We start from the raw sequence: 26652 nt of genomic DNA, 5'->3' as shown, positions 1-26652 counted from the left end.
TGAATATCTGAACATACAAATGTATAAAAAAGAATCAACAGAGCTTAAAAAAGAAAAAGAAAATCTAGCTTCAAGCATTCTTTTTTTTATCAACACTTGAATGTGGATAAGCTTCATTAAAAAAACAAAAACATTTTGAACAAAAAGCTGAGAAAATCTAGTTTTTGTCAAAGTCATTACGTCGGGATCGAATTCAGAATGGTGATCAAAACATAAATGGAGTAGATCACGTCCATCAACACCCCTAAAGCTTGCACTGTCCTATACCTCTTCAGGGGGGTTCGACATTTCATTCAGTAACATTAGGCAGTTTTGATTTATATGATGTTTAATGTTTGATGATTGCGTTAGCTTACATGTGCGTAAGCAATGCTTCTATCGCTTGTTTCTGCTTCTTCTCCGCCTGTGTTTTGATCTGGAGATTCTGTTCTCTTTCAGAAGATGCGTATAATAGCGCCCCCTACAGTATAACAGTGAACATTTTGTCAATGGCGGGGAAAGAGTTAAAAATATGCTTAATAAGTTTTGATTAGGTCAGAGGAACATACAGCACAAGAATATGAAGATCTGAAAATAAGGCAATTTCGAAATGTTTTCATTTTATATGTACATCACCTCTGGGACCTTGAACATAACAACAGCAAATGTCAATCTCATGAACATGAAGGTTAAACATGTACATAGATGTACAGAAACACACACGCATAAGTGTGCACATTCACACACACACACGCTGTCAAGGTGATGCATTGACTTCACCTTCAGGCAGTAGATTTGGGCAGACAGAGCGCATCAGAGCCAATACAATGGTCACTAGTGATAGAAGATGCTGTCTCTCTCTTTCTCACACACACTCAACATCAGAGTTTCCTTTTCACCCTCTCCATTCTTCTGTAGCCTTGCTGTATCTCAGAGGGAATATATTCCCCACCACGTTAAGTGAAATGACCTTCCTTGTAACAGAGACTCGGACAGATCTAAGCGGTCACATTCTTTTCTCTCCCTCTCTCATATACACGCATCTAAACACATCAAACACTGATATTATCATATTTGGTTTCATAACTAGCACCGGCCGATCTTTATCAGTTGTATCAGATCCAGAACTAAGCCGATCAAGCCATCTCCAGACTAAGAGGCTTATGGGCTTAGCTGACTTAAACCAGACATTAAACTAGACTACATCCTAAGTGACTAGCTGGCTAATTACTTTTCTGTCTTAAAGCTTTAGTCATGCTTCTAGAGCACAGACTTTGTAAAGAAAAAGGCTAACCAATTAACCCTTTAAGGGTTAGTTCAACCAGAAATCACATTTCCAGTAGGATTTTTCTCTGTGAAACATTAAAGGAAACATTTTAAAGAATGTTCCCACTGCTTTTTTATTTTATTCAGTGAAAGATAAAATGGCCCATCAACCCCCAAAGAGACATAACATTACACCAAGGCTGCATTTATTTCTGAAAGATTATAGTAAAAACAGTAATACTGTGAAATATTTTTCTTAATAATATAAAGTTTTAATTTAAGTCTATTTTAATATATTTCAAAATGTAATTTATTCCTGTGATGGCAAAGCTGAATTTTCAGCACCATTAATCCAAGTCTTCAGTGTGACACAATATGATGATTTACTTATTACTATTTTTTTTTATCATAAATTTTGAAAACAGTTGTTCTGTGAAATATTTTTGTGGAAACCATAATACATTTTTTTTGAAGATTACTTTATCATTAGAAGGTTCAAAATAACAATTTATTTGAAATAGAAATATTTAACGTTATCAAAGTATTTACTGTCCCTTTTGATCAATTTAATGCATCCTTGCTGAAAAAAATTTATTTCTTTAAAAAATAGATATATCTTACTGACCCAAACATTTAAACCGTAGTGTATGTAGTTTACATTTAAAAATGTTTCACAGCTTTACATTTCTCAGCACAATGTAGTGTAATTGCCATTATCATATTTTACGTTTTATAATACACCATATCAAAAACTAATATTAAATTAAATTAAATTTTATTTAGTTTTAGAATCATGAAAATGTATTAAAGTTTACTTTTCATTTTTTCCCAGATTGAATTATATGGTAAAAGAGCAGCGTGAACATTCTTCAAAACATCTCATTTTGTTTTCCACAGAAGAAAGAAACCCAAAATGGATTTAGAACGACATGAGGCTGAGCTAATGGAGGAGAGGAGAGGAGAGGAGAGGAGAGGAGAGGAGAGGAAAGGAGGAGAGACCCATGGGCAGTACTGACCTTCTTTGTAGGAGCCTAAAGACAGAATTACCTCTCCAGACCCCCCTCTCTCTCCTGTCCGGAGCCACGGGTGTGATCTGTGATGCTTTTTCTAGGCCACCGCACACACCTCCAGCATCCCACAGTGCACCAAAGTAGCACTGTGGCCAACACAACAAAACAATGCTGTGTGTGTGTGCGTGCACATGACAAAGTGTGAACGTTATTGCTGTTGTTCCCTCCCCCTCCTCCCCTGGTTCTCTCTCCAGGGACATTTGTAGTCGAAATAGCTGCCCTTCTAAAAACCCCAAATTACCCCCAATCAACCCTGCCTTTCCACTTTTTGATCCTTCTGTGTGCGCATATGTGTGTGCGCGCAATGAGCATACATGGGCTTTTAGCACTCAAGGAGGTCAGACTCAACACCCCTGTAAAGGCCTTCAGAGAACACTGGCACCACTGTCTTATCCAGTAGGGGAGCAGTTAGAGCTCTTGCTGCCCTTAATGACCTCCATGATCACTATGAGTCAAGGCAAAGCATAGATAACAGTGGCTGGATGTCAAAGTCACCTTCCCTCAAGCGACGGGACGGGAGGAACCAAAAAGGCCAGTTGGCCTAGAGGATGGGGACGGAAGGTACTATTTTTGCTATGCTGGCTCGAGCTGGTCCTGCGGTAACTCTACTACAACGAAACTGTGGCACCAAAATGGCTCCCACTGCAGAGAAGACGCAGGGGATAAATGATTTGGCGCTGTGGTGAGGACTTGCTCACTTGTGTTTGTGCATGTGTGAAGGAGAAAGAACTGACAAGGTGACAAAGAACTACTGGCAGCAACGTCTCTTAATTTGTCAATATCAATGTAAACAGCTCGATGTTACCACTGGGATGACAATCTGACGTTACAACACATAAAATCTGCTTGCTTTTATTTAAAAAAAACCCTGCTGAATTCATATAGAGTCAGCATGAATTACCAGTACTTAATTTACCATTTTTTTTGTTTGTTTTTAAAGGGACAAACTGGTATTCATTATGTTTCATCAAAATCTTTTCACTTCTGAAAAGATTATAAAAAATAATAAGGTTAACCAATATAGCAAAATAGCTATATAATCATCCTTTTAGGCTGCTTTAATGAGAAATGCCGCCTTTATAAAATCTTGCCAATAGTTAACACAGTAATTTAATGGTTATTAGATTAACATTAATGCAATAAAGGCTACGGCAATAATAGCAAATTATAGACGCTCTCGAGGGAGAACTTGACCTTTAGCCTTCATGTCCCATCCACCATCTCGAGCCCCAGCAGCTAGAGGCTCAAATAAATATGATTCCTGGGACATTTCTTCCTCTCCACAATTGACTGCAAACTTGCTTTCAGGTTTCAGATCTTACTTTATTCTGGTGTGCAACATCAACTTTACAGGGTGCAATCAATTCCTGATGGACAAAAAAATCCGATCTCGTCCTAATTTAAAAAAAAAACTGAATATTCAGTATCATGCGTAAATTCAATACATTGCACTCTGGAAGTAAAATAGATTGCAAATGCTATTTCGTGCTGACTTTAAATTTAGATCTTAAAACAACATTAAATTAAATGTGATTTAAATATTTAAAAAATAAAATATTAGCAAAAGTTTGTGGTCAGAGATTAATTATGCAGTTTATGCATTAAACTGAACAAAAGAGACAGTAAAGACATTTATAATATTACAAAAAATTATATTTCAAATAAATACTGTTATATTGAACTTTCTATTCATCAAAGAATCCTGAAAGAAATGTATCACAGTTTACACACAAATTTTAAGCAGCACAATCAACTTTGATAATTATCTGAAATGTTTCTTGAGCAGAAAATCATCATATTAGAATGATTTCTGAAGGATCATGTGACACCGAAGACCGAAGTAATGATGCTGAAAATTCAGCTTTGACATCACAGAAATAAATCTCATTTTAAAATATTTTAAAATAAAAAAGCAGTTATTTGAAATTGCAATAATATTTCACATTACTGTTTTTACTGTATTTTTGATCAAATAAATGCAGCCTTGCTGAGCATAAGAGACTTCTTTTAAAAACATTATCAACCCCAAACTTTTCAACAGTAGTGTAAAAAATAAATAAATGTCATGATTCATCACATTATTCTAAAAGACCTATAAAACTGCTTTTCCTTTCTGCTACTGCAGACCACAGGAACAATGAACCAATAACATCATTACCATACAACAGCAATCCAATTAAATTCAATCCGTTCCTCCCTTCATTATTTTGCACCATATATTTAGTTGGACTAGGAAATACGTCACATTACAGAAGTTAAATGCATTGCAGATGCTGTTTCATGCCGTTTTAAATGGTTAATTCAACGTTTCACTTAATTCAGCCACTTCATCTTAAGACGTGATGGTCATTCTAGCAAGTAAAAGCTGAATCTCTAACCACATTCGCTCTATAGAGTCTAGACATACACACCGGACAAACACACAAAAAACGTATACAAACAGACACTATTGTTGTGGTTGGGGTACAGGAAAAACTTAATCCTAAAATCATTGTGCGCACATGGGAGAACACACACACACACACACACACACACACACACACTCTCTCCTAAACTGGGATGGAAGAAGCCGATCTACTGTGGATGAAAGATATTCCTTATCATCAGCTTCCTCATAAAGGAACTGGAATAGAAGGTATTTACTCAGCGAGACAGACAGAGAGAGAGACGGAGTGAGAGAGAGAGAGACTGAAGCTAAAGAAAGGCAAGTTGTGTGGGTAGAAAGATTATGGGTGGGTTGCAGCAACACTGAGCTGCTTCAAAGATTGTCACACTCTAATCAGAGAGAGAGAGAGAGAGAGTAAGTTCTTCCATTTCGGGTTAAATCCCTGTTTCATCCTCCATCTCTCTGTCTCTCTCTCCGGGTCATGAAGTCAAGTGCCGTATGAGTCCGTGTTTAGAACAACAGCTCAGCGCATCGTTTGTACATACACACTCACAGCCTGTTTTGATAAACATTCGGTCATTTTTCGTCTCGTAACCCCTGCTGAGAGCATATGCCTTACCCTCTTGTCATTGTGACACGCACACACACTTACACATAAGCACATCAGACGAACTGACAGCCCAATCAAGCCCATGCTGTCATTTCATTTTAATGACTTGCCCTGTCACTCATTCGCTGTTCTGCAGGGAGCAGACGCACACTCACTGCGTCACTAAATAGATGAGTTGAATATAACCTCCATTACCGAAGGAGAGGCTCCGGCGAGCCGAAAAACACAGAACCCAAGAAAGGAACGCAGCTTTCAGACTGTTTGCTCTGGATGTCAGTTTAACATGACACACTAGCTCTACATTGTGTGTTCATTGACTGATAAATTGCGGGGTGGTAAATATTTGGAGGCACGCTTAAGGCCAAAATGTAAAAAGACCAGAAAACGGAAAGGTGACAGTATCGGAATTTCCAAGGTGCTGATTTTGATGAGGGAAGCAACGGCAAATTTATAGAAACGCAGTAAGTCTTTGGAGAATGGTGCAAGAATCTGGATCTCTATCAAAAAAACTGCATAATTCAAACTCTAAAATCTGATTGGATGAGCCATGTTCAAAGTCACTAAAAATTACTATATAAAGGCATGACCTCACATTGAATATTGGATTTTAGATGTAAACAACCTTACTATCAAAAAATGTAAACAATTTTAGTAATGGCAGAAAAAATATCACAGCAATTATTAAAAATAAATTTGACAGTTTAACACATTTTCCCTCATAACCAGACCTTTAGGAACATTAAATGACTCTTTTTCAAACCTTTTTATATTTTCATACTGCAAATATTTTTCTAATAAAAACAATATTTGTGAATAAAATGTCTTGCTTTGAGCCTTCCTATAGAGAGTGTTGTAGTAATATGCGGCTGGCAAAGAGCATTCGCTTAAAGGATGGTATTACCGCATTCCCCACACTTACAAACACACGGGCTGGGGCGCTGCCACGACAACTGAAACCATGACAGTGAGAGGGGGGGTTGAGAAAACACAGCCAAAAAATCCAATGATCACGGTGTGACTTCGGCCCAGAGAGAAGCACACACTCGCATTCGTACACCTCCATAATTACAGAGGAGAATGTTCGAGACAGAAACAGACAGATAAGATTTTAATTAGCAGCTGATTTATGCAAATCAAATTTTTTTTTTTTTGAAGAATCGTATGCCAAAAGCACAGAAATAAAATACTGACCATGCTAACACTAAGAATGATGGTCAAGGTATAGAAAATTCATGTAATTTAAATAAGACGTTTATTGCTCCAGACTGTTAAAGAATGTCAAGGGCATGACCTTTGTCCCCATAACCTGAGCTACATTCACAGATAATTCACGCCTGAGAGTAGGTGATGGATTATTTACATACAGACACATCCGCTTGATGCTGATCGTCTAGAAGTGCTGATTTCAGACTAACTGTGAGTGAAAGCTGGTGCCATTTCATGCTGCAGCTTTCTCTCCTAATTCCCTCTTCTCTTTGTCTCCCCCCCCATTTCCTTGGATTTAATCTGAGTGTCTTTATTTAAACAGCTCTGTGGTTTCGGTGTAACTTTGTGTAGCTGTGTAACATCTGTGTGTCTTTTCGTCTGTGTTGCTAAGCGGACAGGGCATTGGTATCTAGTTAATAATGAGAGAAATTGAGAGGTGAGAAGGACATTTAAATCTTTCCTGCTTCCTTTCATTTATATTTACAAAAGCCTCGCTCACAAAAACCTAAATGATGGATTCTAGAATAAAAAATTACAATTACAACAAAAAATGTTAAGACACAGCAATCGTATGTGAGAGGTGTAGAAAAAAATACAATAGAATTAGAACATTTTTTTACAAATAAAAACTAATAACATATACAAGAGACAATAAAAAATAAACTAGCCTATATATTTTTTAAATATTACAAATACATCTATGTAAAGCACAGAGTTTATTAAAAACAATTAAATCACAAACAACGAAATGGAAAACCCCAAAATGAAAAGGCACCGTGATGAAATGCATAAACAAATGGCTTCGATCCCAACGAAATTCATGAGCTATAAGAAAATAGAAAACTCAAACGATTTCCTTAAATGAGCTGCGTTATTGATAAAGCATTTCCAGCGCGTGCAGGATCAATCCTTTATCATTTTTAATTTTCCGCTCCGCTGCTTTGAGCTCTTGTGAGGATTGAAGACCAGGTGCTTTGAGATTCAAAATGCACTTTAAAGGAGGACTTTAAAGAATAAATTCTTTTAGCAGAATACTATTTTTTGTTGTTGCATGAATTAAAAAGACAAACATCTTAAAATCAGATAAGTTGTGATATGTAGCCTACAGAATTTAATAGTGGCGGCGAATAAATGAAATCTTATCAGGTCGTTCTATTTATTTTTTTTAAACGCATGTTTGTTCATAAAATGTGCAGAATAAAATCGTACATATTTTCACGATGCGTAAATGAAAAAAGATAATTTCTGCATTGCTGTAGTAGCTATACCTCTCTGCAGGACCAGTGAGTACGCGGAGAGAGAGAGAGAGAGAGAGAGAGAGAGAGAGAGAGAGAGAGAGAGAGAGAGAGAGAGAGAGAGAGAGAGAGAGAACGAAAGTTTTTTTAATGTCATTCCAATGCGCTTGGCCGTGTCACGAGAGATGAACAAAACTTACACAGCATTCTCTTTATCTCTTTTTTTTTTGTCTCTGTGCATCGGTCTCTCGCACTACAGAGGTCAACTGTGGAGGGAAACGTGTGTTTTGAGGACCATGACACCTGCTACTAATTAAACCGGGATTGCTGGTCCAAAAATATTTTAGTCGTTAAAAGACCGGGCTTTTACAGGTGTTGACTGGACCAAACGTCACAGTTAAGCGGCTAACAGACACACCGAAGGCCGTTTGATGGCATGCGTATGACAGTCGCACGTCTCGTGCAACCAAATCTGCCACAAACACACACAATCACAGATCTCACACACTCACTTCTGGAGCTTCTCGGCTTCTAGAAAATTCTACATCGTCTGCCTTATATTTCTTGTAAAGTTTTCGTTTTCAGCCTAATTTCGTATCGATTAAGCAACACGAGCTAATACCTCGAATAAAAAGCGTTGCGCGTGCCGGTGGTCAGTGCGCATATAAAGCAAGGACTTTGGGCACGAGAGGCATCTTCAACGCAGAACAAGCGTGACACTATTACCAAATTTAAAGACGTATTATACAGAATATGCCACGAACACAAATACAATAATATCTCTATTGGAACTGACTTACCGATAAGCATGATGTGGAAAAAATATCCTGGTTTCCAAAAAGAAACCAACCAAAAGACAAAAGATCAGCGCAGGAAAATCAGAAGGGTTAATAAATAATCTCCGACAGTTCGATATGTGACTTTTTCCCTCAGATTTCTCACTCTTCGATGAGTCTCACTCTTGTTTCTGGTCCTGGGTTGATGTGTCAGAGGGAACGCTACACACGCGCGCAGTGCTCCGCTGATCTGCGCGTCCTCGACGGGGAGGAGGAGGAGGAGGAGGGAGAGAGTATGATCGACAGTCTTTTACCCCCATCTACTCCCCCACCACCTTCTCTCTCTCGCTCTTTTTGCTGCCCGCCGCTTAACCTGAACGAACGGCACAGATGGGAAAATTAGCTGGTGCTATTTTCTCCTTTCATGGTCCTTGATTTCGGCTAAATAATTCTGTGTGCGTCTGTGAAGGGGGGTGGTATTTTTCTACCTCCAATGATTCTAGATAATTTAGCAGACATAAGATACTCTCAATGATACATTTACTTGGATTAGAACTAAACCATAGCCAATTATGAAGCAAAAATTATGTTTGTTTTGTATTACATATCAAGTGGGATATTGCATTTATACAACAATCATGTAATTGTTCCAGACAAAAACCGGACAGTTAAGGCCTGTTCACACCAAGAACGATAACTGTAAAGACCTATTAGCGTCCACACAAAGGAACGATAACGTTCGTTTTCTTATAAGCAGTCTGTCACTTTAAATGGTAACACTTTCCAATAAGGTTAATTAGTTAACATTAGTTAATGTATTTACTAACATGAACTAACACTGAGCAATACATTTGTTACAGTATTTATTCATCTTTGTTAATGTTATAAAAATCCAGCTGCTCATTGTTTGTTCACAGTGCATTAACTAATGTTAACAAATACAAACTTTTATTTTAATAATGTATTAGTAAATGTTGAAATTAATATTAACTAATAAATGCTGTAGATGTAGTGTTCATTCTTAGTTCATGTTAACTAAGGTATTAACTAAAGAACCTTATTGTAAAGCGTTACCCTTTAAAATAACCTCTTTAAAAGTAGGGTGAATTCTGATTGGCTGTCAATGTTTCTATCTGTCATCAGCTGGAAAAAAATGTCTTTGAAAAGAATGTTCCAAAAGTTCCAAAAGAAGCCAAAGTTGAAAGCCAGTCTGGAACAGCATATGTGAGCGGAGCGGCATGCAGAGATTCACAATCACGTCATAAATTAACAGGTAGGTATAGGCTACATTTAATAACTTACTTTGCAATCATTAAGAAATAGGTTAAGTATGCATATGTGTAATACAATCAGGAGATTGTACATTCAACATGTTGCCAATATCATGTGACCAAAATGACAGTCAGATTGCTTCACCAGCATTTAAAACTCTCTCCCTGGACTCATGGGATGCTCTGTCGAAAATGCACTGTACAGAAACCCTTCCCTACTGTTTTATAAATACTGCAAATTCGGACATACAACTCATGTCACATCTTTACACCTGTATACTATACAGGAGGGAAATAGGCATATTTAGACATTCTCCCATCTCAAATCAACCACTCTCCACAGAACAACCCTAAGAAAACTCAAACTTCGTCTTTCAGGAACATTTCACTCCCTGTTCTGCACACCTGACATACTTTGATATAGAACGTTGTGAGCACAAACAAGTGAACTGAGACAAACAGTGAACCGTCAACCACCTGCCTGATCAGAAAAAGATTAACCAGTGTAGTCTGTGAATGATTGAGAGAGAACAGAAACCGAACAGGAACTCTTTCTGGAAATATTTTAGATATTCACATTACAAAATATGGCTTTAGTTTTTCAATAAATCTGATGGCTGGTATTATCAGCATAGTATCTCCATCAGTGCTCTGGGGCGTTTGGACCCCCTACTGGTGCCATAAACACCTCTCCCAGCTAGAGTTTCCCCTGGAGGTCTTTGTGTCTGTACTGGAGAGTGGACTGGGCTGTATTTGACAAATGACTAGAAAGAAAAGAGGTGCTCTTCATCTTTGTACAGATCATTCGATTCCTTTATTAACATACAGTTAAATCCGTGAAATTAACTTCCTGCATCATCTTTGCTTCCAGATATGTGACCATGACTCCTCTCGCTCAACATATTACGTAATATTGTAGATATAGCACAAACAGTGATCCGATGTATGCCGGTTCTGTGTGCATATGTGTATGTGTTTCAGTTTGCTTAGCCTGAAGCTCTGAGACATTAGCGGTGACAGCAGAGACAGCTGTGCCCTCTTCCTGCCATACTTCCTCCATCCGTCCATCCATCCACACACACACACACACACACACACACACACACACACACACACACACACACACACACACACACACACACACACACACACACACACACACACACACACACACACACACACAGATTAGTGTTTGTCAGTGTGTTGTGCTCAACTAAGAGAACAATCTAATACAATCAAATAAATGATTTGGCCTCTTTAAGAGTATCAAATTAGCATTTTCATCTCTCAGTTTAGATAAAAGAACAGTTCATCATTATTTAAGTTGTTTAAAAAATGTACTGTTATTTTTTTCCATGAATATACACAAATAATTTGTGAGCTGTAGCGGACATGCATGACTTCAGAAGAATCCGAATCTAGAATATCAGGTTTTTATCGTGTTCTAATAGTGTTTTTTAGTTCCATTGGAAATATTTTTTAGAAATATTTTTTTGTGTTTCACAGAAAATAATGAAAGCATTCAGATTTGGAACGACACGAGGGTAATCAAATAATTACAAAATATGCCTTTAAACTAAAACCACATTAAAAAAAACACGTCTCAAGACCTGTAACCACACAATTGCATGAGCAAAATGTAGAGAAAATTGAGTACTTGTCAAAAGTTCTCAAAAGTCAAAACTGTTCCTGAATAATTTGAATAATTCAGCAATTAGTCTTCAAGCCTTCAGTTTCCCAGAGTGCAGTAGGGCGTATTACAAGAGGTGATGGGCAGGTGGAGGAGGAAGTGATTTACTCATCCAGTAGCGTTAAGAGTCTATTACAGCTGCAGACAGACATTCGGAGCAGTATCATGACCTTAGCGTAGCGCTCAGTGAAAATCATTTCAGCTGAAAACATAGCTGGTGTAAATAAAGCAGCCTGCCAATCAATCCCATCATTCAGAACCACTGGAAAACATACAAACGCCATACAGGCGCTTTTGCCAATCCTTAAAATACAGTGAGCATTTCATTTCAAAGGCTCCTACTGCTGTGAGCTAGTCTTTGTTATCTTGTTTCCTTTCATAATTTACTTGCACCTTTATTCCAAATGGCTGCCACGAGCACATGGTAGCGTCTCACTGCCTGGTTATGCTAGCCTCCTCCATCTGCCTCCTCAACACTTGCACAGGTCCAAGCGAATCTGACTGATAACACGGACTGTCAAACAGAAAAACTGCTGATTAAGTCAAGAGCGAGAAACTGGCAGCTTGAGATTTTCGAGGTTGATAAGATCCCATTTTGCTTAGGGAATGATAAAGCTGGACTGTGTTTTTTTTTTTTTTTTTTTTTTACTGCCGTTCACCAGTCCAAATTAAAGTGTCGGAAAATGAATGCATCTGTTTGCATGGATTTTTTTTGTTTAATCGATCTATTAATGTTTTTTATATTATGAAACAAATTTACTATCATTATAACAAGTGCCTATTTAGAGCAGTACATTAAAAATATCTTAAAGTCCTCCAGTAGTCAATAATTGTATCCCTTAAAACTCATCTTTGATCACAAAAATGACATTTAAACAATTTTTCCTTGAAAAAAATTCTTGCCTTAAATTAGCTTAAATGTAACTCTACACCCTTGCCTCATTTAGTATACGCTGTGCCATGAATATGCAAATTAGCCCCGCCTCCAGTTGCTCGCACCAGCTCAGAGATCCACTCGTTGAGCTGATTGGTTACAAGGTAATTTGTGACATAAGAAACACCAGCGATTTCAAACCGCGTTTTTGAGACTGTCTTTGGTTCACTGCAGTTTTAAGGAGAAAATCCTCAGCAATGGTGTTGACTTATGAATTTGTACATGGTTTCCCTTAAAAGCTAATTAAAAACACCACATAGACACATAAACAACATTAAAAGCTTGATTTTCACCACAGAGGGACTTTAATATATAAAGAGTTCTATGCAGATTATTTCCTTTATTTGCAGGATTTTATTATTATTGTAAGAAACATACATGAAGAGATTTGTGTAGATTTGAATTAGCAGCCAATGAATGCAAAACATTTGCTGTAATTAAGTGAATACATTTTGAACAAAACAAACTAAGAGATTTAATGCCACTAGCAATATGAATATGCGTGAGAGAAAGAGTTTTCACACACTTAACCTGGAAAATCGAAGTACAAAAAGGCTTACAACCTAAAGCAAACAACATCCCACAACAGTTGGCGCTCCCGCTGCATGACACTATGGAATAATGACAGGGGCTTGGGGGAGGACAAAGAGAGCGAATACATATGTGTATTTAGGGAGAGAATGGAAAAGAGAATGGAAAGAATGGAGTTTGAGTCTTAAGCACCTGGGAAAGAGAGGGAGAGAGAGAGAAAGAAAGAGAGACTGGAAAGCCAGTAAAAAGAAGTCCATAAAGCAGAGGAAAAAATGAGAGTAAAGGTCGAGCAAAGGAATGACTCTAGCAATCGTGCTAAAAGCCATTCGTTTTGGAGAATTTCTCTTGTGTTTAAGAAAGAAAGAGAAGGTCATACAGGTTTGGCACGGCATGAAGGTGAGTAAATGATGACGGCATTTTCATTTTTCAGTGAACTATTCCTTTAACTTCTGAAAAAGACTGTGTGTGTGTGTGTGTGTGTGTGTGTGTGTGTGAGTGAGAGAGATTTATCACAGTCATGCGCAACATTAACCTACTTTGATTAGATGCTGAGATATATGCAACACACAGAAGCACACACATAGATAGGCTGTCTGCCAACATAGTGTCATATGGAGCTTGAGGTTGCTTCCTGCACATCATTTCCTGTGCTGGCCTGTCACTGCCCATCAGAGCACTGAAGAGATCTGACACTGACAAGAGCTGACAGAGGAAAAACACACACAACACAAACACTCACTGACACCACACATAAACAACAACACACTGAACACACACGTACACACAGCACATACCCTAACTCACAGTACAACAACATATTCAAAACCCAACACAAACAGCATACACAAATATGTCAACAACGATATTATGACAATAAGCAACATCTACTAGAGGGTAATATTTTGATTAGTGTAGAGATGTCAATACAAATATTTTAAAAATTAAACAACATTACATTGTATATTAGATAAATATAAAACATATATATTAGACATTTAAAGATATGAAGATTTCCATTTCAAATGAATGCTGTTCTTTTCAACTTTCTATTCTGTTCTTTTCAACTTTCTATTCATCACAGAGTGCTGAAGATAATGTATGTCTGTATTTCACAAAAATATTAAGTAGAACAACAATTTTTTAACGTAAAAAACTTGTAATTTTTTTTTTAAACATAAGAAATGTTTTTTTTTTTTTTTTTGCAGCAAATCAGCATATTACAATGATTTCTGAAGTATCATTTGACACTGAAGACTGGAGTAATTCAGCTTTGACATCACAGGAAAAAATAAAATTAAAATATATTCAAATATAAAAACGATTTTTTTTAATGTAGTATTTCACACTACTGTATTTTTTACAGAATAAATGTAGCCTTGGTGAGCATAAGAGATGTCTTTCAAAAACATAAAAAAAATAAGTATTTTTGTAATATACATATTTTTTTATGATGCAGTAAAAAGATGTACACAATATTCTAAAAAAATAATATAACAAAATAAATTAGACATAAAAATAATTATAATGATACAAAATTATTTAAATAATGTTACACAATAAAACATGACGAATTGTGTATTCAGAGTGTCTATGGGAATTCAATTCCTTTCTGCAACATTCAAATGAACTCCCCATAATATGAGTGTCACAATGAATCTGAAGTGATTTGCTGAGAATGTAAAACCCGAATATTTCACAGCAGCATATTAGCCTGAGTCAAACACATACACTCCAGTGACCTGCGCTCAATGTCACACACAAGCACACACACTCGCACTGGACCCCTCTTTGTTCTGGGGCAGCATCTGTTTGGTCTGATAAAGGGATTAGGACATCCATTCCCCTGACCAGCCAATGGGGTTTAACCACACTGAGAATAACAGTGTGAGTTGAGTGTGTGTGATAGACGGCATCAGAAACAGAGGAAGACTAGAATCGTGCTGTACACAAGACTGTAATGTTTCTTCTCATAGTGTGAGTGTATATCCAGATTGTGCCATTTTTCGCCTGAATGAGAGAAATGATGAAATCCTAATTACACGCTACAGACATCACCCCAAGCAAAGTCTCGCTCAGTCAAGCGCTGCCCAATAAAACATGCGCTCAGAACCTTTAGCCTTCTCGACATTCCGCTCTCTGCCCTTCCTCTTCATCTGCATGAAAAGAGTTGTTGCGCAGCTACAACACATGAACAGCCATGTATAATTGGGAAAATCAATGTCAAGAAAGACACTCGCACACAAACTCCACTGCATACACACTGATGAACGGTAACGTGTAATAGAGTGGAGTGAGAAAGGCGTTTGTGATTTGTTCACTGTCGGTTTAAGGAATAATTGGCAGAGTTGCTGACAGGACACATTATGCCCGTGATTTAAAACACAGATGACGATGATGATGGTGATGAGGAGACTGATGACAACAGCCATGATGTTGATAATGTTAATGCCACTGTGATTTTTTTTAGTAATAAATAGTACTTCCCCCTCTCTCTGTCTCTTTCACCCTCTGTTCCTGTCGTTCTGCCATACTTTATCATTAACTGCAGCCACCCGGAGCAGCCAACCGGAAAATTTCCATCATGAAACACTAACTCATCTGCATATTACAGCCCTATTCGCTCACTACCCGTGCATAAATTAATACATGAATAACAATGAAAGACCCAGTGTCTCTCTCTGAACCGAATGTGACGTTCCTTTGGTAAAATGTTACGCTGTAAAATCTCCTCATGCTTGAATGTGCTCCAAGGTTGAATCCATATACTTTGTGTGTGTGTGTGCGTTGCGCTTCATTTGTCCGACCTCTAGTTTTACATCTTGATAATTCGCAATTGTACAGGACACTACATTAAAGCAGACGTGTGATATTTTTGTGCCATTAAAATACTGTACTTTTTGTGCACAGTAAGCTATTGTTGAATTCCTGAAGACTGTAAAAAGCTTTGCTCTTTTTTGGCAGTGGCCCAACCCAGCAGCACTGGATCAACCAATGGTGTGAGTTTGGGGCGGGGCTACCTGTTTGACTGACCAATCGCAGATAGGGGGCAGTAGGAATGCTTGACAATGTCATTAAATGTAGAAATTCTGTTTGATGGTGTAAATAAATAAATAAAATAAAAATCACACAGCAGTTTTACCTACAATTCAAACATTCTAGAATAAGAAAAATAATAAGTTATTATTATTTAATTTCATCAAAATTAAATCATTATTTTTGTGGCATTATTATAGTGGTACACAAATTACATCATCTTTAAAGAAAAAAACTGTTGGACAGAGAAAAACAGACTAAAATGGTGATAAAAGAGTAAAGTCGGAAGAAGAGAGAGAGAGAGTAGTACATTGGAATGGCAGAAAAAACGCAGCTGTGCAGACACACTCATGCAGAAAATTTCAGACTTTAATAAATCACACACAGTCACTATAATCCAATACCTCATGCTACATTAGAGGAGACCAGAGACGGACAGCATGAAAGACAGAGAAAGACAAACGCAGGACCAGCATAAACATGCAAAACACAAATCCACAACACACACAAATGAAGCACTGTACCAAAAAATACCAGCATGTGGTAACTAAAACATTGGTATAAATGACACACACACACACACACACACACTATTTAGCAGACGTCTTTCATTCAAAGATCTTCACAATACAACACAATTCTATACCCTTGAAGATTCTTCAGGTTAAGGGTACTTGTTAAAGGTCACTATTAGTAATTTGGTTTTTCAACAACCAATGCAAATGCCAATATCAAGAGAGCATGCTGGCTGATGACAATATGGCCATGACATTTAAAATAAATTATAAATAATTATTAATAAATAGATTCATAATTTTTCAATGATCAAATGTAGTGATTTAATACAATTTTATATAGTTCATTTTACAATACAGTTGTGGTCAGAATTATTGGCAACCCTGGTAAATATGATCAAAGATGGCTGTAAAAATAAATCTGCATTGTTTTTCGCAAAAATCTAACCTTTCATTGAAGTAAAAGAATTGAAAGTGGGGGAAAATCACATTATGAAATTAAATATTTTTCTCCAAAACATGTTGGCCACAATTATTAGCACCACTAGAATGTCTTATGAGTAAAATATATCTGCAGTATATTGCCATTAATGTTTTTTTTTTTTAGCACACCAGGGTGACTAGGAACATGACTTCTTGTTTCACAGGAGTATAACTACGAGGAAACACAAAGGCCAAATTCCCCTAATCATTCATCACAATGAGTAAAACCAAAGAATACAGTTCATCACAAAATAGAAAGTGGCTGTTAGAAAATAGCTAAAGCATTGAAAATTCCCATTTCCACAATCAGGGCAATAATTAAGAAGTTCCAATCAACTTCTTAATTATTAACAATCAAGATGTTACTAATCTGCCTGGAAGAGGACAAGTGTCTATATATTGTCTTAATGCCCGGCGAAGAGGAACTTCGCCGGGCTTGAGTGCCCAAAGACCCTCCAAGGATCACAGATAGAGAATTGCAGAGATTAGTTGAGTCTTGGGGTCAGTAAAACAACAACAACAACAACAACAACCCCTACACCACCACACGTTGTTTGGGAGGGTTCCCAAACAACATGTGGAAAAATCCTCCTCGCTCATCCAAAAACAAATTCCAGCATATTCAGTTCTCAGACACAACTGGAACTTCAAAAGGGACCGGATTCTATGGTCAGATAAAACTAAAAAAATTGTTTTTTTGCCAGCAAACCCACCAGATGGTTTTGGTGCAAACAGGGATAAAAAGTACCCCATGTCCACGGTTAAATATACTGCTGGATCTTTAATGTTGTGGGCCTATTTTTTTTGCTGGAGGTCCTGGGCATCTTGTTCAGATACATGTATCATGGATTCTAGCAAATGGCAACAGATAAAAAAATCAAAACCTGACGGCCTCTGCTAGAAATCGTATAATAGGCGGTGGTTGGATCATCCATCAGGACAACGATCCAGGACAAACATCAAAATCAACAGAAAAATGTGTCACTGCGTACAAAATGAAGCTTCTGCCATGACCATCCCAGTCCCCTGACCTGAACCCTATAGAAAATGAATGGGCTGAACTGAAGAGAAGAAGCACCAACATAGAGCTGTGAATCTGAAGGATCTGGAGAGATTCTGTGTGGAGGAATGGTCTCTGATCTCTTGTCAGGTGTTCTCCAAACTCATCAGGCATTATAGGAGAAAGCTTTTGCAGAAAAAGGTTGCAGAAAGTCTTGAATAAAAGGGTGCGAATTATTGTGGCCAACGTGTTTTGGAGAAAAGCATTTATTTCAAAATGTGATTTTAGATTATTCAGTCTGGCCAATATACTGTATATAATTCTCACTACTCACAATGAATGGTGAATGGTAGATTATAATGTCAGAAATCTTTCAGCTCTTAGTCAGGATCTAAAGCTGAAATTGTCGTGTTAGCAGACTGATCTTTACTCACGCATGCACAGCAGAACTACTATGTACCACTTTTTAGTGCGAGTGTCTAGGGGCGGCCTGAGAGAAGACTGCTAATCTCAGCAGTCATATTACCTAGCATACCCATGATGCACCTTTCTGGGGATTGGGATGGTGGGGGTGTTGAGATAAGGGGAAGGACAGATAAGAACGAGGTGAAATGAAGAATGAGAGAGAAGAGTTAGAAAATAAAGAAAGGGTAGAAGGGGAAATATGTTTTAAAATAGATGGGGTGAGGTAAAATGGTCTGTCAGCTAGAGTGGACCGTTAACAAATATGGACAAAATCAGATGCTCTGAGGGATTTAAACAGTACAGTCTTATTAGCAAATGTAACATTAAACATTTGTTTCTATTATTAAAAGCTAAGCTAATTTTGGAACAAAATACAAGATAGACGTGATGCCCTCTGCATGCACATATCGTGTGTGTGTGTGTGTGTGTGTGTGTGCAGTCATGCTGATTATGTGGGTTTCGGTACAGGGGCCTGGAGGAATCAACAGAAGGTGAGCAGTGATAAGACTAACTTTGTGTGTGTGTGTGTGTGTGTGTGTGTGTGTGTGTGTGTGTGTGTGTGTGTGTGTGTGTGTGTGTGTGTGTGTGTGTATTTGAGTGTCTCAGTAAATCAAGTTTCCAGGCTTTTGCCTACTGACACGAAAGTGAAATAAACACACACAAAAATGTACCAACACAAATGCCTTTAATTCTTCTAAAAGATTTCCAGTCTTACCATAGGCAATCTAGAATTTAGTTTTAATCACTGACAAGTGGAGTGATTTCTAAAATGTTTTAAGTACACTACAGTGAACTTTAGAACGCTACAATCCTAGAACGCATATCATTTATAGGTCCGGTTTTACAGACAGGGTGTTAAGCCAGGATTAGGCCTTACTTCAGTTGGGACATTTAAGTAGCTTTTATAACCGTGCCTTAGGGAAAAAAACATTACTGGTGTGCATCTAGAGACAAAACAATAGCACTGACATATTTTAATATTCGTCAGTGCAAGTTGCTTATAGTTAAAACAGCTCAAACTTGCACTTTAGTTTGTCTGTGAAACCGGGGGTTAGTATACTAATACAATACACTAATTTATTCATAATACAATACACTTTTTTTTAAAAAGTTTAAATTACATTAAAATATTGTCTAAAATGTTGTCTTAAGTTAATTATCTTCAAACTTTGTATATTATTAAAGTCCCTTTTAAGGACATACACTCAGCGGCATAAATTTACAACGCCTCGGGGCAGCTATTTTGGGCATTCAAGACTATGGGCCCTATCATACACCCGGCGCAATGCAGCGGTTTGTTCCACTGTGTTCAGGCACATTGTTGGCGAGTTGCTATTCTGAGGCAACTGAAATAGACTGCGCCAACAACAGTTTTTTATTTTATTTAAAGGGCGCGTTAGTAATGTGCGCCTATAGGCGGGTGCACAATGCAAGTACACAATGCTTATTACACACACAGGGACGCGCAGCACACAAACTAGCCAAATATTAAAAATAAAAGGATTACAATGTAAAAGATTATTATTGTGTACATAAAGATATGGTGGAACCCGGCTTGTCCCGTAGATGGTCTGCTTGCGCACTTTAACCTCACGCATGAGCAGATCCGTTCCCTCTCTGGAGAAGCGTTCAGTCTTTCCACTTGCAAATTCTGTCATGTAAATAGTGAATCCGCCATGGCGCGAGCACAACTGGCTTTTAAAGGGAATGGGAGATGAGACTCTGGTTGGTTTATTTCACGTTACGTCCAAAACACACCCATTACTCAATAAGAGAATAGGGATAACCCTTTTAGACCATGCGACACGTGCGCCGTCCATTTTTCCCGTCGTTAAACTAGCAAAAGTGGATTCGGACACGCCCTGAGTGCACTTGCGCCTTGCGCTTTAGACCATGTACTTAGATCGCTAAAATAGGGCCCCAAGTCCCATCTAATTGAATGGGGGAATCCTGAAATCTCAAAAACTGCTTGTCGCTCAAATAGCGTTAAAAAAGCTTATTTATCAGCAATTGCACATGGGCAGTTCTAAGTGCGAGTCTCAGGTTTCTATGGGAACCGGCAGCTGCAGTGACACAAAGACTTTTATTTAGAAGAAGGGACTAGTGGTGTAACGATACCCTCATGTCACGATTCGATACATATCACGATACGATATTATTGCGACACTCCAAGACATATGGTAAAAGGTTAACAAAAAATTTACTTTTGCTAAAAATGCTAAATTTGATTTTACATTGGGTGTGGAAATGAATAGGCTTGGACTTGGTGCTGGTAACCCAATGCAAAGGACAATTGTGACACCAGAATAAAAATATTCATGATTCTGAAGCTGAAAATACAGAATTATTTTAGACAAATATGATTGATTAGATATATTTAAAATAATGTAGGGCACTTTTTACTGGTAACATAAGACATTTGGCATTATCTGGCCACTGGGCACTTTGTGACTGATAAAAAAAGTATGTTCTATATAGTATGCATGCATGTAGGACCAATGAAATCCAGATATACTAAATCCGCCATGTTGGCTTTGTCATGTGAAATACAAATGTCGCTTCACGGCAATTCACAACTACTCTCCCATGGCTACATCCATTGCACACTTCAGAATCTCTTTGGAAGTAGAAGGTCAACCGGGTACTTTTTGCCTACTGTTTTATGAATACTGTGAATTCATACATGCAACTCTTTCACGTACTGTTTTTCGACAACTATATAGTAGGGATTATAGGGAAGTAAGCATATTCGGCCGCAGCCCAATTGATTGTCTTTATGAATTAATCATTGAATCATTCAATCAAATAATTAGTTCAAACCGATTTTTTTCAGGAATGAAACACTACTACTATGTGTTGCCCCGAGACATGCAGCGTCTTATAATGCTTTGCCTTCGTTTGGAACTTTTGGTTTATTGGCGAAACAAAAATAGACAAAGTAATTGGTGATATTGTGCCTAAAATGTAAGCTATTGCTTAATTAAATGCTTAACTTGCTATATTGTGTGATTGGCTACTGAACCCCGCTGTACAGTGTTCTCCACTTGAAAATGAAAAACACAGTACTGAATCAGTCAGTCACTGTTTTGTGCATCTGGGGATGTGTTTGCAAGCAGATGTGTGATACAGTATGTGTGTGTGGTTAGGCTTCAGGCATTGTTGTATGCTCATGGGAAAGGTTGTCCAGTTTAATTTGACTTCTATTATGCTGTCGGACACTAGCAGAATGGCTAATCAATGAGCCTTTATATCTTTGCGCTTGAATGCAAACACGCACACTCACACAGTGTGCATGCATGCATCTCAAAGGTTCTCCATAAACGCCTTGCACAAATGGGATCGGCATAGAGCTATGCCATTTAGAATCATGCTAAAACCCTGACACACACACACAAACTGCATAAAATCTAACTGCCACCGAGACTGTGAGTGCCTGTACCCCGTTGCTGAAGGGGGCGTCGCCACGTCGAGCATTTCCATGGTGAACATGTTTGGTTGCTATGTAATTATGATCTATTTGTATGAGAGCCTGCACCTGAAGTGGGTCTGACTGCTGCTCATATGATTGGCCGTGCATGCGTGTCTTTTTATGTGTAAGAATCAACAGCATGGAAGTTAGCTTTAATTTCACATTTGCATTACAAGAGAAGGAAAATTGTGTTTGCAGGCCTGGATTTGGAGTGTGGCATTTGCATGTGCTTGCTATCTGCGCACGATTGTGCATAGCTTTGTTTTTGTGTGCCAGGACGAATGAATTGTGCTAGTGGATTATTCCACTGTTGTTCAAATAAATCGACAAATTCCACCTCTAATCATAAGATTTTGTCCGACTCTGCCCATTTCTGTGGAAATAAGGCTGAACGACACAAAGCTGCCACCAGCTGCCTCGCTTTCTCTCTCCTGCAATTATCTCTAGGCCGACATGTAGACGTGCAGCCCCGTCTTTACCACCGTAACTACAACAATCAGCATCTCACGGACCTTTGAAATGCTCCTTCCTAACCTATCAGCTGGGCTTTAAAGCTGCATCACCATGGAAACATAAAAGCCAGTAGAGTCAAAATCACATATTAACTGCAGATGGACACAATGAGGTCTAAGGGTATGAATTACATGAAGATGCCTGTCAGACGTCAGCTGACAACATGAAGGTGGTTGATTATGTTTTAAAAGCCATTTGCATGTCATGTATATATGAATTTGTCAATAACAACCATTTGATGCGTCTTGTAGCACTGGTGAAGAATTTCTACACATTTATTACTAATATTAGGAAAAAATGTTAGGTTACCAAAAAAATCAACACACAGCATTTATATAATATTGTGTTAATTTTTGGACATGAATAGCATTACATGATTGAGCCAAGTTGGACATGTTCCTGGATCAACATATTTTGTTGGTCCTGACCTGAAGCAACATTGCTATCCCAATCATATCCCTTTTATATTTTAGTTCATTATCACATTTGGGGACTGTGGAGTCAAAAAGTTTGGAATCCCCAGCTCAAACCAATCCTTGAAATTCCAGAGGGAAATGATTGGCTGAAGAAAATGATACACTCAGTACTGGTTTGCTTAGCATTTACAGTGTCATTTTTAACACTTAACCTAAAAATAAAATAAAAATGATGACGTATATTTTGCGAACATACAAAACAATGCTGTGTGCTGGTCTAAACCGAGCGACGAGCTCATTGAACAGTGTGTGCATACATATTAGAGCTGCACGATTAATCGTTAAAAGATTGCGATCCCGATTCGAACACCCACGCAATCTTAAAAGTCTATTAAACCTTCAACATTCAAATCTGCGTTTGTTGATCCAGAGAGAGCAGTTGTCGTGTATAGGGTATGAAACAGCTTCAGTCGTTTCAACCCCACAGTATCATTATTTCTGTTACAGTAATTCAGAGAAGTACTGAGATAAAAGTTTATAGTTCGGATAAAAACACTGATGTCTATGGTAGCGACCAACAAAGAGCAAATCACCTTTTGAAAGTAACTTGACGCTTCAAATAAAGATTATATCAATTACATCGTTACACCAGTAGGTGGCGACAAGTGACCGTTAAAAATGTATTTGTCATTAAATCATTCATTTGTTTTGTTCAAAAATGCTGATTCATCCATTAATAAAAAAGTTAAGTCTTCATGAGCGAGTCATTGAATCATTTAAAACAGATTTTTTTTTTTAAAGAATTCAAAGTAATTAAATATTAATTTGCAGCAATTAACATTTTGTCAGAAGCTCTAGTCATTTACATGTTATTTTGTTTAGTTGGCTACACAGAATCGTCAGAGAGTCCTCTATTCTAAACAACACAATTGTGATTCTCAGTTTATCCAGAAACGTACAGCTCTAATACATATGATGGTATTTTTACCAGCTGAGAACTCATGAAGAGAAAAGAATAAAAAACAGCACCAGGAATTTCTCCGTTCATATTTCAGTCAAACCTCACCACAGTTTATTTGTTGACATGTTCCCAGATAAACCTCATCTGCTGACTCCGGAAAAACCAATCAGTACTATCCTCAAAATCAGAGGGCACTGATTGGTTTCAAAGTAAGCATTTCCAGGACTAATAAAGGATGTTGATCCAAGAACAGACCGTATTTGGGTGGATAATGTTAAGCTAGAAGCTCCAGTCTTTGAGCTCCGATTATGACAGGAACACCAGAGAAAGACACACATATCCTACCTGTGTTGCTGTTGTTTATGTGTTTGAGTCTTTTCTGGTGTGTTTTGCCATTGTAGTGTATCTGTGCTTGTGCTGCGGAGTTCAGCTGAATGTTGCACACTTCACAGAGTGTGTACGACCTGTGTTTGCGTTCCCGCTTCGAACGAGGGTTTATAGGTGGGGCGTCCTGTCTGGTAAACTCCATCCCATCAGAGGATACACCCTCATGCCCAGTCAGTCTATTCGATCCGTCTTCAACAGGACTAAATGGACGCTTCATTCCTAAAGAGAGAATACAAGTTTAAAGTTCCTTCATCTGGAATATTGTAGGCATCTGAATGGTCAAGTCAAGCAGTGGCAGAAGTGTTCTACAGTGTGACATGCAATACTCCATCTGAAACTATTTTAAATCACATTTTTTCAATTGTATATTAAAATTAAAACTTGATTGACTTGATTGATAGACGACATGAAAAATTTGCACTTTGAACAATTTTTTTTTTTGTCACATTGAAGTATTATAGACTGATGTGGTGAAACATTACAAATAGTGAAAGAAATTGTGCTGCTTAATATTTTCTTGGAAACCATAGCACATTTTTTCAGGATTCTTTGATGAATAGAAAAAAAAACAGCATTTATTTATTGTAATATTGTATTTATTTATACATGCCTTAACTGTCCATTTTGATCAGTTTAATGCTTCCTTGCTGAATAAAAGTATTAATTTCTCTCAAGAAAAAAAACCCCTACTGACCCCAAGCTCTTGAATGATAATGTATATGTATATATATATATATATATATATATATATATATATATATATATATTATTTGCAACATATTATTTTCACATTATTGACAACCTCTGGGGATTAAAGCAGTGTTACTGACCTCCACTAGGGGGAGATATTCATCAACAATGTCCAAAAAGTTTGTAAATCCTGCATGTTTGTTACAGTTAAAAACAGTCATACATTTTATATGAAACTTTCATCAATGCTCAATTTTTATTTGCTTCTTCATTAAAGAACATTTCTTTGCATGTAGCATATCATTTTGTGCACTACCAGCCTACTATAGCAAACTCCATCTCTGGACTTGTCTATCAAACGCGCGCGCACACACACACACACACTAGAGCTTTTAAATACACATGCACACACTTGTTGGGTTTGAATTTTTTATGGGGACATTTGGGTGTACAGTAGTACATATGAAAGCGCTATATAAATGCCTCATTCATTCATTCATTCCATAGACAATGATTTTTATACGCTACACACTATATATTTTATCCCCTAACCCAAACCACATCACAGAAAACTTTCTGCATTTTTATATTTTCACTTAATATGATTTATAACCTTTTTTTCTCATGATGGGGACCAAAAATGTCCCAACAAGGACAAGGATTTCGAATATTGCCATCTTTGTAGGGACATTTTGTTCCCATAACGTAGGGTACCTGAACCATACACACACAGGCCCCATTGATCCTGCACCTCCTTCTCTAAACACCACTCCCTGACCACAGAGCACAACCACACATCTGTCTTTGCTGCCCAAACACACTGTAAACCCACCCCTCCCATCTCACAACACTCCAACTAATGGTCAAACATGGCAAGCAAAACAGAATGCAAAATTAAGTTAGTCAAACAAACACTATTTAATCAACATACTTGTTCAGAAAGGATTTTGTTTTTATAACAGGGTGATAAACTGTAATCAGGCAGTTTCATAACAATATTCCTCAGAAACTACTGTCCCATTAATGACGGTATACCATTGATACTGTCAGCCATTTATAGCTAAAATATGTAAAAAAAAAAAAAAAAAATCGCTAACCTCTTACAATAACAAAAACGTAGATTGATGACGCATAAGCAGAATCATGGAACTTTATGTCATGCTGATGGATCTAATGTTTATGGATGAGTGAATACATTGATGTTTTTTAACATGACTGTGGTATGAAGCGCGATTGCTAATGAGAGACAGATATCAGCGCCACACACGAGTCCCACGGATATAACGTAATGAGGACATTTCATTCTACCGAACTACCCGCAAGTGCTGAATTACTATCACACAGGTCAGTTTATTAGACGAATGAAACTTGTGAGGTAACGCAGCGCTGCTTCACTTGGTCTGCACTATCACACTAAACAGCATTTGAGTGTGTTGAAAGTTATAATGCTATTTTATGTGTTTGTTGGCTGTATGAGACAGTAAGCTAGATCATTAGAATAACATACTGATCATATTCTAACATTTCATCATGTTGAGCTATATAACATTGATTTCTTTTATGTACATTTGCTCACCTGTCTAATAAAGTACATGCAAGTGCGGCGTCTCTGTCAAGTCCAAGTTTGCCGTGAAGCTCTCGACATCTCGAAAACGCCACGCTGATATTGATTCTCATTTTAGTTGGAACGAAACAACAGTGTGCCGCTAGACGTAACGCAGTTGTCCACATATGTCGCCATGGTTACTATGGCAGTACAAGCGGAA

The 26652-nt window shown here is 37.7% G+C and overlaps 1 protein-coding gene across 2 annotated transcripts in view; it reads right to left on the bottom strand.

Moving 5' to 3' along the window:
- Positions 1 to 26652, bottom strand: part of znf385c (zinc finger protein 385C) — a 93598-nt gene that overhangs the window by 34750 nt on the left and 32196 nt on the right. For both annotated transcript variants that reach the window (XM_056235881.1, XM_056235882.1), the window contains exon 2: positions 24155 to 24415. In XM_056235881.1, the coding sequence (XP_056091856.1) occupies positions 24155 to 24415 (261 nt within the window). The remainder of the gene's footprint in view (positions 1 to 24154; positions 24416 to 26652) is intronic.

The sequence above is a fragment of the Rhinichthys klamathensis genome, unplaced genomic scaffold (genome assembly GCF_029890125.1).
Source record: "Rhinichthys klamathensis goyatoka isolate OS25496 unplaced genomic scaffold, OSU_Roscu_1.1 h1tg000432l_1, whole genome shotgun sequence".
In the NCBI taxonomy this organism is placed as follows: domain Eukaryota; kingdom Metazoa; phylum Chordata; class Actinopteri; order Cypriniformes; family Leuciscidae; genus Rhinichthys; species Rhinichthys klamathensis.
The sequence above is the reverse complement of the archived record's forward strand: the minus strand, read 5'-3'. Positions and strand labels throughout refer to the sequence as shown.